At 45.4% G+C, this 19,737-nt stretch overlaps 1 protein-coding gene across 11 annotated transcripts in view; it reads right to left on the minus strand.

The window, feature by feature from the left end:
- Positions 1–5,340: 5,340 nt before the first annotated feature.
- GRIP1 (glutamate receptor interacting protein 1) overlaps positions 5,341–19,737 on the minus strand; it is a 749,322-nt gene continuing 734,925 nt past the window's right edge. For all 11 annotated transcript variants that reach the window (XM_066258209.1, XM_066258211.1, XM_066258212.1 and 8 more), the window contains 2 exons: positions 9,651–9,797; positions 5,341–7,317 (listed from right to left, as the gene is read on the minus strand). In XM_066258209.1, coding sequence (XP_066114306.1) covers positions 7,093–7,317; positions 9,651–9,797 — 372 coding nt within the window. In that variant the 3' untranslated portion in view covers positions 5,341–7,092. The remainder of the gene's footprint in view (positions 7,318–9,650; positions 9,798–19,737) is intronic.

The following is a 19,737-nucleotide window of genomic DNA, read 5'->3' on the forward strand; positions in this document are numbered from 1 at the left end:
TGGGTTTGTTGGGGTTAAGAAAACTCGGTGTTCTGTTTGCTTCTTGAATTTGAGGCTTTAGTTCTTTCCACAGGCTTGGGAAGTTCTCATCTATTATTTGTTTGAGTATATTCTCCATTCCATTTTCTTTCTCTTCTCCCTCTGATATACCTATTATTCTTATGTTATTCTTTCTGATGGAGTCAGACAATTCCTGTAGGGCTTTCTCGTTTTTTATTATTTTTGAGTCTCTTTCTTCTTCTCTCTGTTGTGCCTCAAGTTGCTTGTCTTCTATTTCACTAATCCTATCTTCTATCTGGGCTGTTGTATTAGCTAAGCTTGTTATCTCGTTTTTCAGTTCGTGAATTGAGTTTTTCATTTCTGTTTGATTTGTTTTTATAGTTTCAATTTCCTTGGTAATATATTCTTTGTGATCGTTGAGTTGTTTTCTGATTTCCCTAAATTGCCTTTCTGTGTTTTCTTGTATATCTCTGAGTATTTTTAAGATTTCTATTTTAAATTCTCTGTCATTTGGCTCCAAGGCTTCCAGTATGTTAAATCTTTTCTCCATAGATCTTTCCACATCTATTTGTGTTACCTCTCTATCTTTTGTATCCATAATATTCGATTTCCTTTTTCTTATTGGCATCTGAAGGTGGTCTTGTTGATATTGTTAATTAGAATTAATAAAGAATAAAAAGGGGGGGGGGAAAAAAAAAGAAAAACACTCCACACTCAAAAAAAGTAATGATTTATTATTTTCCCCCTTTTCCTTTCTTCTCCTCCCCTCCTCTCACCTCTTTAGGTAAATATTGTGATGACCTGTGAATTACATTATGCTAAATGGAACAAAAACTGCCTATAACAGAGGGCCTGATTTGGGGTGAAGAGTTCAAGGGGCAAAAAAGGGAGTAGGGACCTACTAAATGCAGCAAAAAAAAAAAAAAAAAAAAGGAGGATATCTTAGACAAGCATAAAATGATTTGCTTGTAAGTGATGGTTGACTAAGAGATATAGTGAGAGGGCTAAGAGGAAACTGAAAAAAGGAGAGAAAAAATAATATTTAAAGAAGAAAAAAATAAAAATAATAAGTAAAAATCTGTTGTATTAAGTGGAGTGAAGACTAAATACAATGGAGACTTTGGGTTGGGAGGAATGCTAGTGAGTTAAAAAGCAATGTAAAAAGTACCCAAAATGCCACAAAAACAAACAAACAATGGAAAACCAAAAATAAAAGCAGAAAATAAAAATAATAATAATAATAAAAAAGAACAAACAACAAAAAAAAACAAAAAAAACTTGAGTCCCAAATTAAATAATTTGTTCGTGATTGAGGATTAAATGAGAGGAAAAGTAAAAGGAGAAAAGAAGGAACGAATAGAAAGGAAAAAATAAGAAAAAGAGAGAAACGAAGGAAGAAAAAAAGGAAAGGGGAAAAAAACAAAAAAGAACAAAAAGAAATCAAAAGGGGAGAGAGTGAGAGTTAAGGGTTTTGGAGTGTAACCCTAAGGGAGAGTAAGGATGAAGAAAAGAAATAAAAAGTAACACTCATGGGTAGTGTAGTTCAAGAAAAGGGTAGCATAAGATGGGCAGAGAATAAAAGGACCGAGATGGAGGAAATACAAATAAAGGCAGTAAGAAAGAAGAGAGAAACAACAACAACAAAGAATTAGTGGAACAAGTTATAAAGTCTGTGGATTTTTCTTGATATTGAGAGGTTAACTTCTTCCTTTTTCTTTTCTCTCCCTCTTCCTGGTCGGTGACTCTGTACCCCAGGTTCTGCCCCTGTGTCACGCTTAGGTAGGGATTTGCAGTTGATGGGATTCTATGGCAATGTCATATAATTGGCTTTAGTCTCGCTGGTAGTCAAGGCTTGTTGGCGTTTGTAGAGTCCAACAATGAGAGAGAGTTTGCTTTCCTGGAGTTTCTCCCCTAGTCTCGCCTTTCTGAAATAGCAGCCTGGTGATCCAGCTATGAGGCTGCCACTGCTTCTGTCTGGGGAGTAAGAGGCTCAAAGAGCTGGGAAATCCCCACTCTATCCTCACTCAGCCCAAGGCTCTGGGTAAGGCTCTGGCAGTCAGAGCCTCCAGCGTAATCAGGTGGGGCTGGGAGTCAATTGTTGTCAAGGTGACTGTTCAGCACCTACCATTCAGTTGGACCACTCAACCCAGGCTTTCCACACTTTGTAGCCTGTTTTGGCTGGAAAGAAGATGCACTATTCGCTGCTTGCTATATAGATCTTAATATCTGCCAAGTCCCTCTTGTTAGGTATATCCCTGAATATGGAGGCTCTGTCAATCAGATATTGCCCCCGCCCCTTTAGCGAAAGGCACTGAAAAATATTATGCCTCTTGTCTTGGATCACTGAACTGGGAGAGATCTTATCAATTAGAGCCCCGTGGGTGCATAGATTTCGTGGGTTAAGCTAATTTCAGTGATTGGATCCGCAGCTGTGCTCCAGAGAGTATTTCAGGCTGCCTACGCGCCCCTCGCCCAACGCTTGATTGTTAGCTCGAATGGCTGGGTGAGGTGCCCCGTCCACGGAGAGAATCTCCTGACTAGGAAAGACAGGTTTGGCGCCCCTCCCAGACTATGGCACGGGCCCGCGGCTTCTCAGAGCACGCCGGTGGTTGCCGGCACTCCCCGGGACGCGGGGGCTTGGTGCGCGTGGCTTCTCAGAGCACGCCGGTAGTTGCCGGTATGGACGTGGCAGCTCGGGGCGTGCGCGCGCGCTCGGCTTCTCAGAGCACGCCGGTGGTTGCCAGCACGGACGTGGGGGCTCAGGGCGCGCGCGGCTTCTCAGAGCACGCGGGTGGTTGCCGGCACTCCCCGGGACGTGGCTGGGGGGGTGGCGCGGCTTCCCAGAGCACTCCGGTGGTTGCCGGCACGGATGTGGCCACTCGGGGCGCGCGCGCGGCTTCTCAGAGCACGCCGGTGTTTGCCGGCACTCCCCGGGACGCGGCTGGGGGGGGGGGCGCGGCCTCTCAGAGCACGCCGGTGGTTGCCGGCACTCCCCGGGAGGCGGCTGGGGGGGGGGGGCGCGGCCTCTCAGAGCACGCCGGTGGTTGCCGGCACTCCCCGGGACTCGGCGGCTTCTCAGAACGCGGTTGGGGGGGGGCGCGTGGCCTCTCACTCCCCGGGACGCGGCAAGTGGGGGGGGGCGTGCGGCTTCTCAGAGCACGCTGGTGGTTGCCGGCACTGCCCAGGACGCGGCGCGGGCAGCTGCACGCGTGGGTTGACTCACCACAGGCGTATTCCCTCCTCAGCAACAGTCCTTTTGCTTTCAGTGTGTGTGTGGAACTCTAGGATGCTCCGAAGATAAATTTTTCTGTTTCTAGTTGACAAATTTGTTGATATTTTGGGGAGATCTGTCGGACGCGCTGCTCATGGCGCCATCTTTGTGACGTCACTCAGGCTTCCCTTTCCATACCCTCACCAGCACCTGTTTGTTGATTGATTGATGATAGCCATTGTGTCAGGTGTGAGGTGATACCTCATTGTGACTTTAATTTGCCTTTGGTATTTAGTGACATTGAACATCTTTTCATATGTCTACTGGATATCTTTAAGATGTAATGTTAGGTTGTTGGGATTTCACTTATTTCTTGAGATAGGCCTGTAATGATATAAACTTCCCTCTGCATTTGCTGCATCCCAGTATTGATAGGTCGTATTGTCATTCTCAATTGTCTATATATATCTTTTAATCTCACCTTTTATTTCCTCTTTGACTCAGTTATATTTTAGTTGTATGTTGTTTAATCTCCACATATTTGTGAGTTTCTTCCTTTTTGCAGTTGATTTCTATTTTCAAAGCATTGTGGTCAGAGAATTGTAGAATATTTTTATAGAATCACTCAAAGAAATTCTGTATCTCTTATCTCTAATACCCTCATCCCCTCCAGCCCTGTGCAGCTGCTAATCTTTGTCTACAGTGTGTCCTCTGTCACTGACTTTTTTGATTTAGCCTAATATTTCCAGATTTCATCCATGTAGCGTGTATCTCAGTGCTTCATCTCTCTCCTTTAAAAAATGATTAAAAACAGTTCTGTACAAATAGCTACCATTATATTGGGTAGATGTCTCGAACAGTCTGTTCAAGGAAGATTGCTCAGTCCAACTGGATGAAGCCAGCATCTCTTGGTACTGATGGAAAAGCTGGCGGCATATACTGAGGCCGTATTTCTACATCAGGCTGTGCTGGTTTGAGCTGAAGTGGCAAGATCAGGAGCCCTGGTCTAATTTTTGCAGTGGCTCCAGTAGAACTGCGGTGACCCGTCTTGCCTTCGTGATGCCATGAAGCGAAAGGCCTCTTTTTATTACCAAATAATGTTCTGCTGTACGGATACAGCACAGTCAATTTGCCCATCCATCAGTTGATGGACATTTGGGTTGCTTCTACTTTTGGGCTATTAGAACTAATGCTGCTATGAATGTCTGTGTACAAATTTCAGTGTGGACATATACTTTCATTTCTTTAAGGCATATACCTAACAGTGGAATTGCTGGGTCACGGTAACTCTGTGTTTAACCCTTGGAGGACAGACTGTTTTCCAAAGTAGCTGCCCCATTTTGTATTTATACCAGCTGTGTTTGAGGGCTCCAGTGTCTCCACAGTCTCTCCAACACTTGTTATTATCTGACTTCTTGATTATAGCCATCTAGTGGATGTAAAGTGGTGTTTCATTGTGGTTTTGATTTGTATTTCCCTATGTTGGTTATCTTTTCATGTGCTTATTGGCCATTTATATGTCCTCATGAGATATATCTATTTAGATCTTTTGCCCATTTTTAAATTGGGATATATTTCTTTTTATTATTGAGATACAAGTTTTTTTTATATATTCTATTTAGACGTCCCTTCTTCGAAACCATATCTGCAAAATATTTTTGCATTTTGTGGATTTGTTTTCACTTTATGGTGTCCTTTGAAGCACAAGTTTTTATATCATCTGCAAATAGAGATAGTTTTATTCCTTTCATATCTTGGTGCCTTTTATTTCATTTTCTTGTCTTACTGCCCTGGCTAGACCTTCTAGTAAACTGTTAAATAGAAATGGTGAGAACGGACAGCCTTGTCTTGTACCTGTGAATTTACAAGGTCTGCAAGACAATCTGCAAATATGAAAGTGTTGGGGCTGTAGGTGCAGTTTGTTTCATTGAGAGAAGAGAGAATTAAAATTTGTACATTTTTAAGTTTATATAAATATATTTCATGGAACACATGTAATGTTCTCTGAGGGCAGATGTTGTCACCTGAAATAAAGATGCCATTAGTCTTGGGCGGATTCTGGTCTACAGGCGGCTTTTGGCCCTTTCACACGCATTTCCCATCTGGTCCTCACACCAGTCCTGGAGTGCAGACATGACCATTGGTATCACAGGTAGGGAAACTGACTCCCAGTAAATTTCATACCATCAATGAGCCTGAGTTTAAATCCAGATCTGATTTCATGCTCTTCCCACTCTTCCATTATGGCTAAGCTTTCCCCCTTTAAAAAATTATGTAGCTTTAAATTTCTGTAAGGCTTAGTCTAGAACATGAAAATTCATTAAAGCACTAAAAAAATGCATGTCATATTTTATGGCTTTTTAAAATCACTGTTTATTCTGTTTGGTAGAGGGTTTTGTTTTTTTTTCATACAAATATTTGCAACAATTTTGAATTCCCCAAAACCATACATAGACGATAAATACCATGCTATTAAAGTATTAAATTTGTACAAAAATACTTTACAGTTTAATACTTGTTTGTTACAAATAAAAATACATATTTAAGTGACTCATGATCTTTTTTTCTTAACATGATTCTGCTTTATACTTTCTTGCCCTGGCGGTCCTGAAATATGAATGAATATATTCCTTTGCAAAAAAAAGAAAGGTGAACTTTTTCCTTAAACAAGGACACAGTGTTCAAATGCTTCATCTAAGTGGTGGTTTGAATTCTTGACCAAAATGGAAATGTTTGGAAAATAATTATTTCGATGTGGAGATTCTACAGTCAATATACAGGTCTATTTTTTTAATATTCACCAAATAACAGTTATTAGTGTTACTATTCAAAATATCTGAACAAATGAAAACAGTTGCTGGCAAACATTAAATGCAACTGTCACAATTTATTGCTTTGAGGGATGGCAATAATTGGCAATGCATTTTGTGAGAAATGTATTTACAATTTCAGTAAGTGGCATGGCTCAGAACAAGACAGTCCAGTGTCATCTTTAAGTACGGTTGCTGTACACCCCTCTATAGAACCAGTTTTTAAAACATGTCAAGCAAGACGAGTTTGATTTGCCTATCAGTCAGATAAACCTCATTTTAATAGACTTCATTCTTAAATTCTTAGTGTTGAATTTAAAATATAAGATAACTAAGTCTTAGAGTTACTAAACACTCTAATTCATTATCAGAGAATTTCAGCTAAAATGTGTCCTTAAAAAGAAAAACAACAGGTCACAAGACATATCCTGTTTGATCATTTGTTGCATAGGGAATAGCATACATCTTAGATAAAATCATTCCTATACTTGGGCAAAACAGTTACCACCACCTATTATGGTCTCCTACGTGCATCATCGCTGAAACATTTTATGATAATTTGATCCCTGTACCCCTCCCCTAGCAGCAGTCCCAGCAGCCACCAAACTCGAGGTCCCCTAGTAGAGCCAGCTTTGTGAAAAGCCTTGTTGGTCAAGTTCTTACATTAATGACTTCATAGTAAGAAACTGATTTCAAAGTGAAGGAAGGAAATTATCATAGAGAATTATTTTTAAACAGACATTTTTCAAAAAGTGATAGGAAGATGAACTTGTAAAAATTTTCCCCCGATGCTCATTTACTGTGGGAGGGATGGCCTACCTATTTTTCTTTGTCTCTACCAGTGGGCCTGGCAGGGAATCCTTTGCCATGTACATAGTGGTCACCAGAAAAGAAACCTCTTCTACTTGAAAAGGGAAGTGAACATGAGCCATGAGAGAGATTTAAAAGACCCCTGTGCTTGCAGTTAATGCCATGTGATTATCTGTGCTTCAAATGTCACAGACATCTCAAAGGGATTTTTTTTAGCACCATGTAGATATTGTCTTTTGTCCTGCTTTATAAAAAGCGTTGCTATAATGTATTAGTGGGTTCTCGAATCTCCAAATTACCACCATGGCTAGGCTGTTGGAAAAAAGCACTGTTCTGTTCATTCCATTCTCCTGGGAGAGTCTGTTCTATAGATTTCTGTGAAGCCAGTGGGTTTCTACTAATAACCAGGTCCAGCTTGTTCCCGGATTCTGCGATGAGGGGCACAACAAGGCAGCAGTCAAAGTCTCTCGTTCGGACATGATTAACCTGAAAGGTCAAGAAGATCCATTTTGAATTACTGTTATATTTATAAAAATAATACCCAAAACCCAGAGTAACACTTTAGGTATAACTGGTTGTCTTGAAGGTACTTAAACCAGTACCTATACAGAGAAGTCTCTCCCTGCTTTGACCCTACTATGACAAGCTTGCTTAATGGCTTACATAGTCTCTGCTGCTAAATTTTAATGCCCCTGAAAGCAAGAAACAAACAACATCCCTGTGTCAAACAGACTGCCTCATTGAGGCTCACGGCTGGTGCTCCAAGTGCTGAATATTAGCCCCAATTTCCAGATGAGGAAAGTGAGGTACAGAATGGTTAAGAGATTTGCCTTAAGCAGTTGGTAAGTGGTTGAGCTGGGATGTGATCTCAGACAGTCTGGTTGATTCCAAAGCCAGTGCTCTTGACCATGCTGCTGAACTGTCCCTCTTAAGTGAGCCCACCCCCTCCTCAGTGTGCCCATGCACACTGCTGTCATTATCTTCACCAACAGAAGTTTTTAAAGCATACATGCTGCATCCACTCCTTGACTTTCCATTCTCTTCTCAACTTGACCTGACCCCTTATATTTACAAGTGACCCTATTGTTCAATAGAGGAACGGTGTCTCAGGTCATTCCCTTTGGCCTTCAGCACTGGCTGCTCTTGACACCTACTTATCCTTAAAACTCTCCCTCCTCCGCTCCTCCACTCCTCGGCTCCTCGAGCACTACATTGTTTTGATCCTCTTACCATTTGAACTGCTTGCTTTCAGTCCTTCCCTGCCTTTACCTCTTCCAGTCCTTTAAAGTTTGTTTTCCTCAGACTCCTACCCTTGGTTCTCCTCTCTTTATTACCTTAAGTCGTAAGTTGTATGTCTGCCATAGGCAACTTTAGCCAAACCCACACCTTCAGTACCTTAACGTTTAGCTCTGGTTCTAATGTCTCTTTTGAGCAGCAAATCCAAACTGCCTCCCAGACAGCTCTACCAGGATGTGCTGAAGGCATTAAATACTCAGACGTGGCCCTGGCCGGTTGGCTCAGCGGTAGAGCGTCGGCCTAGCGTGCTGAGGACCCGGGTTCGATTCCTGGCCAGGGCACACAGGAGAAGCGCCCATTTGCTTCTCCACCCCTCCCCCTCTCCTTCCTCTCTGTCTCTCTCTTCCCCTCCCGCAGCCAAGGCTCCATTGGAGCAAAGATGGCCCGGTCGCTGGGGATGGCTCTGTGGCCTCTGCCTCAGGCGCTAGAGTGGCTCTGGTCGCAAATGGTGACGCCCAGGATGGGCAGAGCATTGCCCCCTGGTGGGCAGAGCTTCGCCCCTGGTGGGCGTGCTGGGTGGATCCCGGTCGGGCGCATGCGGGAGTCTGTCTGACTATCTCTCCCTGTTTCCAGCTTCAGAAAAATGAAAAAAAAAAAAAAATACTCAGACGTGATGCAGTTGTCTTACCCACATCCACATCGGCTCCTTTCCCGTGACCTCCCCCTTTCCTACCTACCGCAACGCATCAATGATACTATTGCATCTTTTTCTAAATTATAAATTATGTCATCCTGCTTACAAAATTAATATATTTCCAGAATAAAGTCCCGGAGCTTTATCATGACATTCAAGGCTCTTCACAGTCTGAATCCAGTCTACTTTTATAGCCTCAACTTGCGTGAAAGTTGGTACAGCTCTGGTTTATGGATTGGAAGACACTCTTAGAGTGTAAGTAACCTGTCCATAGTTATTCATTCATCACATATAGAAGTATCTACAGAAGATAAAAGTGTCCCATACTTCTAGGACAAGATAAATCGTTCCATTGCCATGGCACAAATGATCACCAGAATGGGTTTTAAAAGTATCTAATTGATCAATGACCACTTGCTTCAGTGAGCACACCTCTGTGCAGCCTTATGCTTTGAAAATCAGTTGTTTGGTGATAGACTTATTCCATTTTTAAGACTGAGGTCAATCTTTTCCTTTTTCTGCAAAATGTTCTTCCTAAAAACTGTACATAAGAATTTGCTTTTCTCAATGAAACTACACCTGACCACAATAGGACTCCATTAAGTAAACAAGGTTCAGCTTTGTGGTTTCAGACGCTGTTAGGTGCTGAGACATCAAGCTCTGTACAACGGCCAATGGGAAGAGAATAAGGTACAGGATCCATTCTCAAGAAGTGTGCAATCTGCTGGAGAATGTATGCAGCGAAACAGGCGATTTCAATAATTGATCAATTTTACCAAAGGAAAAGCTTCTATCTTAATCTAGTCTTGAGGCAAAGGAGGATGGGTGGACATTGGTCAAGTAAGACTTAGAAGAGTTAGATTAATTAAAATTCCACCTGTGGTCTTACCTGCAAGAGCCTGTCATAGGGCTTTAAGCCACCAAGATCTCCTGGCCCAGCCGGGCGAATATTTTTGACATACACTCCTTTCTCCAGCAGGCCGTCTGCCACACTGAACCCGAAGTCCTCCGTGTCGGAGCTCTTGTACAAGGTCACCTGGAGAGTGAGGAAGGGCAAAGGCGACAGTTAGCCAGGTGGAGACTTTGGCCTATGAATCTTCTTGACAAATAACTTTTCAAACTCATTTCAATGACATAATGGATTTGTAATATATCAGGCAGCTTTCCCCCCAAGCCAGCAGCTTCGCCCCCTTTTCTAAGACTATCCTTGGAATTTGTAAACTTCTACCCAGAATGGAGAAATAAGAAGGAGATGGGCTAGAGAGTCCTGACCCTTTTTTTTCTTTTATTTCTTTTTTTTTTTTAATAGCAGTTCTCAGGTACGTAGGAATGAGACTTTCACCAGGGCGAGCTGACTGCTCTATTTTCCTGGGCCTCCCCAGTGTTGGGAGCAGCCAGGGGCAGCGCTGGGCCTGACGGATACCTGGGCTAAGCCAAGGGCCCGCCCCTCCTGCCCACCCTCCTGGGCGGTGCTGGGCCTGACGGATACCTGGGCTGAGCCAAGGGCCCGCCCCTCCTGCCCACCCTCCTGGGCGGTGCTGGGCCTGACGGATACCTGGGCTGAGCCAAGGGCCGGCCCTCCTGCCCACCCTCCTGGGTGGTGCTGGGCCTGACGGATACCTGGGCTGAGCCAAGGGCCGGCCCTCCTGCCCACCCTCCTGGGCGGTGCTGGGCCTGATGGATACCTGGGCTGAGCCAAGGGCCCGCCCCTCCTGCCCACCCTCCTGGGCGGTGCTGGGTATCAAGCTAGCACTTCCTCTTCCTTGGAATAAGCGCCATGAAGTTCATCATTGTATCTGCGGTGCAACCCCAGTCAGGACTTCAGTAACAGTGGTTAAAAAAAAAAGACCTGAAAGTGCTCCTGTACCAGACGCCTTGCTCAGGGGCCTGGTTCAACCGCTCCCTCAGTGTGCCTGGGGCCTGGCTGAGCAGCCCGGGCATCCCCTTCCTCAGCTGCGGCCACGGTTGTCTGCTCTGCACCTGAGACCATGTGGGCGGTTAAAGCTTCCCCCATACTCACTCCTCCACCTGACCATCTGCAAGAGTTAGCCTGAGACTCATTTATTCATCAGATTGTTCATACTTTCACTGAATGCGGATGGAGTCCCCACCGTGTTCTGAGCACAGTTCTAGGTGCTGGAAAGCAGCAGGGAAGGCGAGAGAGCTGCCCGCGCCCCAGAGGCAAACACGCGAATATGCAGCAGTCAATGCACACTCGTGGACACTGGCAGGGGCCTCTGCAGCATGTCACACTCATGTACCGCTTTAAAGTGCCCACTGTTTTCCCGAAGATTTGCCAAATGCCCTCCACAAGACCTTATGCACACTTACTTTTTACTTTCATGGCTTAAAAACACATATTGTATTTTTACACAAATAATATATAAACACTTTCTTGTAAAAGAGTAAATAATTCAGAGCTATACGAGGAATAATGTGAAGATTAAAACTTTTAGAGCAGGTTTATTTATTTATTTTTATACCCAGTTATTTTACTCCAGAGAGGGGTGGGGTATGGGAGGACACAGAGAAATGGTTGGTCTTGGACTTGCTCTTTACCTGGACAGACAGCTGAAGCGTCAAGCAGCTGGGTCAGGACTCTCCCCAGGCAGCCCTGGTGGGTGATGCCATATCATATTCAGTTTCATGGAGGTCTAAATACTTGCCCAAGATCACAAAATTAATGAATGGTGGGCTCTGCTTGTCTGACTACAGGCACCAAGCACTTAACCATTAATTACCACTGTCGCTCAAAACATCTTATTTCATATATATTCTAAGATGCACTACTTTTTACAATATAAACCTATGACAATCAATTGTATCATAATTGTTTTCGATGCTCAAATTTTCTCAACTTTGGTCAAGAGGAGTCGTTCATGTTGACTCTGATGTCCTTTTGATATAGCCCATTTGTTATGATCATTTCTTGGCTTTCTGACAACAGATATTACAAACTCACTAGAACAACCTCCGGCCTGCAATCTGGAATTAGCCACTCTCCAAGGAGCCTTGATTGCGGGACACATTTGTGGTCTGTGTGGCAGTCCTTTCCTCCCACCCATGCTCCTTCCCCAAAGAGGGGCAGAGGGCCAAGAGGAGGAGGAGGTGAGTTGCCAACAGGATTGACGGCAACCTGAGTTCTTTGGGTTCCGTTTCCTAGTAGATGCAATCTCTCTGTGCAAAGCCCCAGCTTACGTGCCCCTCTTTGGCTTGGTCTGTGCCTGATCTGCAGGCTCTTTGGTCCTTGTGCCCTCTTGGTGTCTTTATTCCTAGCCATGTTCTGCCCAGTGACAAGCAGCACACTTGGGGCAGGAACCATCAGCACTGTTTCTAGGAGGCGGTGCCTCAGGGTTACCTCTTTGCACTTGTAAGTGGGTGCAGGGGAAGAAGCGGTCCTCTGGACGCTGTGCTTGCGGGTGGTTTGGAAAATGGGAGATGGCCGCTCTGCAGGCCCCTCCACAATCCTGAGGCGCTCCTGGCTGTGGGAGTTGCGAAAGCCTGTACTTGCAATGAGTGTTAGGAAGTCCACTTGGAATGTTTTCCAACACAGTGAACCTGGACCCTTGCATTTGAGGGAACATTTGGGGTGGGCTGGGAATAACGGTGAAGTTCATTGCTCATTTGGCTGGTGGGTCTTGGATGTCTGCTCCACAGCCAGGGCCCAGGAGGGGCAGAAAGCTGAGTGGTACCAAGAGATGCCGACACTCTTCAGTGATAATACATGAACCAAAACATCACAGGTGAGTGTGAAGCAGAGCAGGTTAGCAGATTAAGGTCACAGAGGTTGACCAAGAGGCTTTGCTCTCATGGACCTTAGACTCAATGCATCTCTATGGTAAACTCCTCAGAATAAGAGGCTAATAAGTGGTTTAAATGCGAAAGTAATCTATGTTTCTGGAAAGATTTCCTAAGGTTAGAAGAGACTGATTTTTAATAGCCAGCCCTATGGTTCTCCTGGAATTAGCTAATAAACAGTACATAACAAAAATGAAATTATTTTTAAGTGACACAAAAGATAAGATGACAGGAATCAATACGCCACAAAAAATGGATAGCACGGCTGGCTGCTCTCAAAGCGGCCGTAACAAATGGTGCCATGGCGTTGCTGCCCTCTTGTTCCACTGGAGATTAGGCCTGGCTCCTTCTGATTTATTGCCTGTCCAAAATAATTCTAAGGATTCCGAGGTTTGGGTCACATTATTTATTTTTTTACGTTCCCAGTGTGTGCGCACACGAACCCCTTAGCCAGGCACTTTCTTACGCACGATTGCTTCTGACCTCCCAGTCACTCTGTGCAGCAGAACCACTCCCTTCCTGCCAGTGGGGATGCCGGCTCTCGAAGAGCTTGACAGGCGAGCTGGTCCGGCTAGAATGTATAAGTTGATTGAGTACTAAAATATCTGACCTTATTAGGTTTGTTCGTCAAGTCATGGTTTTCTTTTCCTGGACGTATAATCTCCTCATCAGTCAGGCAGCCTTTATTCATTTCCAAGTGCCCAGACAACTACAGATGAAAAATGTATCGTGTCTGCTTCGTTTCTTCTCATGGAGCCCTCTGTGGCTTCCCATGGATGTCCACACACACTCCTGCTCACCGCTCCTGGAGCTCCTCGTGTTCCCCTAGCCCGTGTGAATCGAGAGTTATCTTGTAGGGTCTCTATTCTGTACAGACCAAAGGAGGCTTCCAGGGAACCTGGACTAGATTTTTTTTCTGTTCTAAAAGGGCCCATGCACATAACACTTGGAACATGACACTCTGGGCAAGGACACAGCTCTACAAAGCATAGTTTCATCTTAACTATTCACCAGCATACGCTGCCATCGCTTCCAAGCCTCCTGAGAACAGAGCTTTGGCAGGAGGCAGGAGGGTTTAGCATGACTCACATTGAGCTTTGTTTTATACTTCTATCCCCATGTCTGAACAATGTCCTTGAGGCAGAGATCAGAAACCTAATACTATGTTTTCAGTTTTGACATGTGCGACAAGCTTTAGCAGCAGAGCCAATTCTAGATGTTCAGGGCAGTCGTGTTGGCTGCCTTCAGCGAGTCACTTTGAGTGACAGCCATCCCCAGAAGCCATTCCTAAGCACTGGCAGTCTCCTTATGGCTCAGCCCTGGTCCAATGGCCTTGAGGACCAAAACCAACACTGGTTTTCCTATAAATCACCAGGCATTTGGGCTATGCTTGCAGACACCCTTGGAGTATCCTTGTTTCTTTAAACCTGACAATGCCAGGCCCTGGCCGGTTGGCTCAGCGGTAGAGCGTCGGCCTAGCGTGCGGAGGACCCTGGTTCGATTCCCGGCCAGGGCACATAGGAGAAGCGCCCATTTGCTTCTCCACCCCTCCGCCGCGCTTTCCTCTCTGTCTCTTTCTTCCCCTCCCGCAGCCAAGGCTCCATTGGAGCAGAGATGGCCCGGGCGCTGGGGATGGCTCTGTGGCCTCTGCCTCAGGCGCTAGAGTGGCTCTGGTCGCAACATGGCGATGCCCAGGATGGGCAGAGCATCGCCCCCTGGTGGGCAGAGCTTCGCCCCTGGTGGGCGTGCCGGGTGGATCCCGGTCGGGCGCATGCGGGAGTCTGTCTGACTGTCTCTCCCTGTTTCCAGCTTCAGAGGAATGAAAAAGAAAAAACAAAACAAAACAAAAACCTGACGATGCCAGTCCTCAGTTTCGGGAATGCTCCTACACTGCCCGTGGGGCTGAAAGGAAGATTCAGGTGTGGCCTTCCCAGCTGCCGTCTCCCAATCCAAGAAGAAGCCATGCCCCTTCGTGCTATTCCAACTCATGGCTTTCAAGACAAACCGTGTCAAAAAAGGCAGCTGCTGCCCTCCTGTCTGGGGAGTCTCCTTGGCTGAGGAAAAACAGGAACAGCTGCTTCACACTGTGCCTCCTGCTGCTCCCAGGCAAGGTTATGGCACGTAGGCTTGCAATGTGGGGGCTCAGCAATGAGAGAGTCAGTAGCTTGGGTATTTGGCTCAAGTCTGAGAAAGCCAGGGGCTGAGTCCCAACCAGGGGAGCTAATGGTTTTGAAGGTCTGTCGTGGGTTTACGTGCTGCCTCCTCCACTCATCCAGAGCACGGTCACGTCTATCGTTCCCATCAGATCAAAAGCGGAAAGAATTAGATCATTCTCCCAATTACCCAGGTGATCAGAGCAAGCCGTGGGTAGCTGAGAGACACCTAGTTGTTGTCAGCTCTGTCACCAGCCCTTTCCATTCACCTTGGCCACCAGCGTCTGTGCGTAGGACTGCCTGCTGGTTACTCGCAGCTCCTGCCCCTTAGCTTTCGCCTTGACTCTGCTGCCAGGTCTGCTCGGGCCTGGCTCTCCTTCATCTGGACCCTTCTCGACTCCCTCTGCAACTTACTGACCTCCAATCCCCATAGGCCTGTGTGGGTAGAAGTGTCATGATCACAATTCCGACATGTGTGTAGGGGGCAGGGAATGTTCCCACCACCAAGCAATTCTGCTACACCAGCTGGGTGTCCTACAATTCATTCAATTCTGACATGATCTACCTGAAGATAGTAGCATCGTCTCTCACAGGGTCAGGGCTCAGTCTGACAAGACTGCCCACGACAGATGCCCTTCAGATGCTGACTGCAGGTCTAGGTTACCACCTATGCCTCTGACCGACTGGCTGTAGGTCAAAGGTTCCAACAATGCCTTCCTTGGGTTTGATAATTTGCTAGAGCAGCTCGCAGAACGCAGGAAAAACACTTTACTTATTCAAATACCAGTGTATGATAAAAGGACATAACTCAGGAACAGCCAGGTAGCGCCAGGTATGGGGAAACAGGGCGTGGCACTCCAAAGCCCCTCAGACTGACCCACTGCCTCCAAATCCCCACGTGTTTGCCAACCCGGAAGTTCTCTAACCCCTCTCCTTTTAGGTGGGCTTCATACTTAGGCATGACTGAGTAAACCATTGGCCAATGGTGATTGATTCAACCTCCAAACCCTCTCCCTCCCTTATCCTTAGGTACTGCCCAAAAGTCCCGTTATTAACACAACAAAAGACACCTTTATGCTCTCACCACTTAAGAAATTCCAAGGGTTTTAGGAGCTCTGTGCCAGCAAGGACAAACACCAAATATATACATTTTATTATAAATCACAATGTCACCGTGGGCGTCCTTGTTTCAGGGCCCACCTCATCTCTGGGTGGGAGGCCTGCCCTCCACCCACTCGCTGGGCTTGTGGGAATTCAGGACCAGGCTCACTGTTATTCGGGAAGGATAGGTTACAACTGACCAAATGCCTACTGCACTGACCACTGACAGGCTTGATTTCGTTCCTTCAGTTCAGGGATTGCTGTGGTCTGACACTACAAAGATTCTCAAATAAGGAAAGAGCTAACTCCACCTAAGGGGAAGAAAGACACAAGCCCCAGGCATTATCAACATCCTAGCATCATTCTGCCAGCAACAAGGCGGACGGTGGTAGAGGGATATGTCCAGAGGGCTTCTCTCCAAGGGCCTGGACAGTCCGAGGACAGAGCTGCATCGCCTAGAAGTGAACATCTTGTAGATATATAGACTACCTTACAACCTGTAAACATGCTTGATCACAACAGATACACACAAAGATATCAGGAAGAGATGAATGATCCCTAGGCCAGACCTAGACTTAAAGGGAGCTATGAACATTTCTGAAGAGGGGTGCTGGTGGATCCATGGCAGAAATGCTAAGATAAACAATCAAAGAGTAAAGCACACGAGAGCACTGTCTAACAAGCCTGCCTGAGGGTCAGCTGAGTCTGGGGGACCTCTGACTTAGCATTTCTATTGCTCAGAGCAGAGCTCAGACTCAGAAGTGATAAGATGCAAATTGACTTCTGTCTGGTAGAGATGCAAATGATTTCTTTCCATCAGGAAAGGTAACCCAAAGGCTTTGCTTTTATTTTTCTATAAGTCACTGAGCAGCTTTATTCTAACTTGCAACCCTTCCTCCGGCATTCCTTTGTCTTTTTTATCTGTGGACTGAAAAATTGTGTCGAAACTTTTTTTGACACAAGCCAATCATTTGCATAAGAATTGTTTTTTTACATTTTAAAAGGTTTTGGGTTTTTTTACATTTCATTTTTTGATTTTAGAGAGAGAAAGGGAGAGAAAGAGAGATACAGACAGACAGGAACATCAATCTGTTTCTGTATGTGCCCTAACCAGGGATCGAACAGGCAACCTTTGCTTATGGCGATGATGCTCTAACTAACTGAGCTATCTGGCCAGGACTTGGAAAGTTGTTTTAACGGAAACATCGACAAAGGAAGCTGATTGAATGACACATTTTGAAGACTGTCGGAGTTGGGTACCATTAGTCATAGATAACGTACAACCTAAATTCCAACCGTTACTCTACAATTCCATGGTCCCTGAATAATGTTCAGATGCTCTGCCATCCCCGGTTTCACAGGGAGAGAACGTGCTTGTCAGACTGATGTCGTGACTGGTAACACATGCACCCATTTGACCTTCTAACAGATCATCATTTGGTTCACACTGCTGTTTCTGGAGGCTCTAAGGCAGCTGGCCGCATCTTCAAGTCTGGGAGACTGCTTTTCTGGGTTTCTGACAATGTATGGTTTTGACAAGACTGGAGGATGGTGGCTTCAACAGGGAAAGCGCTATTTAGGATGGCTCGTCTCCTGAAAGCGGTCCTGACCCTTCTTTGCTCAGTGAGCAAACTGAGGTTCTGAGAGTGACACGCTTGTCAGAGGGGGGCCAAACCGCGGTCTGCCTGACAGTGGGGCCCACGTTCTCACTGTCACTCCTTGCCTGGAGGGAGAGAAGTTGTAGCTAGCAGAGTGGCAGGCAAAGAAAAGGTTTATGTTTATGCTCAGGTTTTTTGTTCTCCTTCTAGGGACTTCTGAAGCGAGACCACTGTGCACTAGCTATTTGGAGGAGGCCCAGTGTGAGGACTTATTTAATCTGGAGCACCAACTCCTAACATTTGGTGAAGAAGGAGGCAAGTGCTGGAATAAGATATGTATTTCCAGTTACATTTCCTGCTAGGGCTGAGGCCGTTCCAGATTGAGGGAGAGTATAGCAGAGGAAGCTGCCATTACATACCGACAGTGGCACTTGTTCCAAGGAGCAAAGCAACTTTCTACTCTCAGGAAGAACAAAGGTCCCCTTTCCAGATACTCAAACACGCTGAGAATCAAAGTGGCTGGGTTCAACAAGCGGATGGCTCAACAGCCACCGCAGCTACAAGAAAGAAACGTGCTCCTGAGGGACTCAAGTGCCACCAGAACCATCAGGAAAAGTAGATGCTAGACCATTATTTTTCAAAAAGTTTCTGTGAAAAGAGAAATAAAAATAGCTGTGCACAAACAAGGAATATAATTTAATTGAAAACCACACATGACAGAGCACGGGAAATGTCAATATGATTTTTTTTTAGAAATAATGTCCAAATGCTCTGAATGCTGGGAACTTTCTACTCTACTGAAAAATTATTTTGCTTTAAACTGTGCAAAGAAGTGAAGCTAGATTTCTTCTCAGAAATAGATTAATTGGCCACCAAGGGATATTTGAAATTCAGAAGAGAAAGAGGGTGATAAGCAAACTGTAGCTAAGATCTCAGGCTTCTTATTTGCAAAGAGAAAGAATGAGTTTGATAAGCTGTAGGACAAGCCAGACTTCCTTTTAAAGAGAAAACTTGGCATTTCCAGAAGCAAAGATGCAGCTTCATTTCTTTCCCCTGCCACCAGGTGTTGCCCGGAGGTCTCATGAACCAGAATCATCACTGCTAGTTAGCAAAACCCAAGGGAACGCCACTCGATCTTTAAGGTGTAAAAGAATCCATTGAAGAGGTTGCTAACACGTATACTGCTCACAAAAATTAGGGGATATTTTATCACTTCATATTCATTTTTGAAATGAATATGATTATTGGCCCAAACTCCTGGAAAATACTGACCAGGTAAGTCTGGCTGGGGTTGAAGAACCTGCATTTTAACCTCGTATAATCATGGTGAAGGTCATCATAGGTTCACATGCCAAACTATTACCTAAGGCTGCAGCCCACAGACTTTTGGTTGAGACCCATTAATAAGCCTTGAAATAAGCTTAATGCGATCACATTTTTTAAAAAACATACAAAAACCTAGAAAATGTTAGTGTACAATATTTGGACTCATTCACACATGAGTGTGGGTGTGTGTGTGTGTACTGGCATGTGAGATAAATGTATTTTAGGCTGCGTGACTCAGCCAAGAAAGTCTGACAGGCGGTGGTCAAAGGGACATGAGTATCACCTCCCTGGGACCCCCTGCTTCCCCCCCCCCCCCCAACTAAGTACTAAATCATCAGGCCAGCTTCAACTTCTCCTCCACTCACAGGGCCAAAAGAGGAAGTGAGGCTTCGGTTCTGTGTTCCTTCTCAAGTGTCAGGAAGACAGCCAGCTTTTTGGGTTTAGGGGTGAACGTGGACAACTGGACAACATGAAGGAAGTTGTCCTGGTTGAGTGTGAGACACAGCAGATGATGTAAAATGAATGGAAGCCACTTCGACTCTGACCTGAGCTCAGGGTTTCTGAAAGTCTATAGGAAGGGAAGGAACGGGAGGAAGACTGGGGAGGCGGGGCAGGCAAACAATGGAGAGGAAGTTGAAGCCCAAGAAATGAAGGTAAGCCCACACTTTGCTTTTTCTATATGAAGATGTTAGTCATCTATCGTCAGGAGATGGAGTTGTTGCTGCTTTTGTTTTTTCTCTCCAGGAGTGGGGAAGGCCACCGGCCCATTCATTGACAGCCTCACGATCCAGCTGCTAGTGATTGTAAGAGCATGTGTAGGTGCTGGTGTGGATGTAAAGAAGTCCACCACTTGTTTTCATGGGGACAGCTTTCATCACGCGGCCGACCACGAGAAAGACAGCAATCGGAAATAACCCCCGTGTGTTTGGAATGGTGTGCTGTCTGCCTCCAGGCCTCTCCACTCTGTCCTTCCCAGCCTTCCTTGGGAATTCCTCCACTG

The sequence above is a fragment of the Saccopteryx bilineata genome, chromosome 2, assembly GCF_036850765.1.
Source record: "Saccopteryx bilineata isolate mSacBil1 chromosome 2, mSacBil1_pri_phased_curated, whole genome shotgun sequence".
Taxonomy (NCBI): Eukaryota; Metazoa; Chordata; class Mammalia; order Chiroptera; family Emballonuridae; genus Saccopteryx; species Saccopteryx bilineata.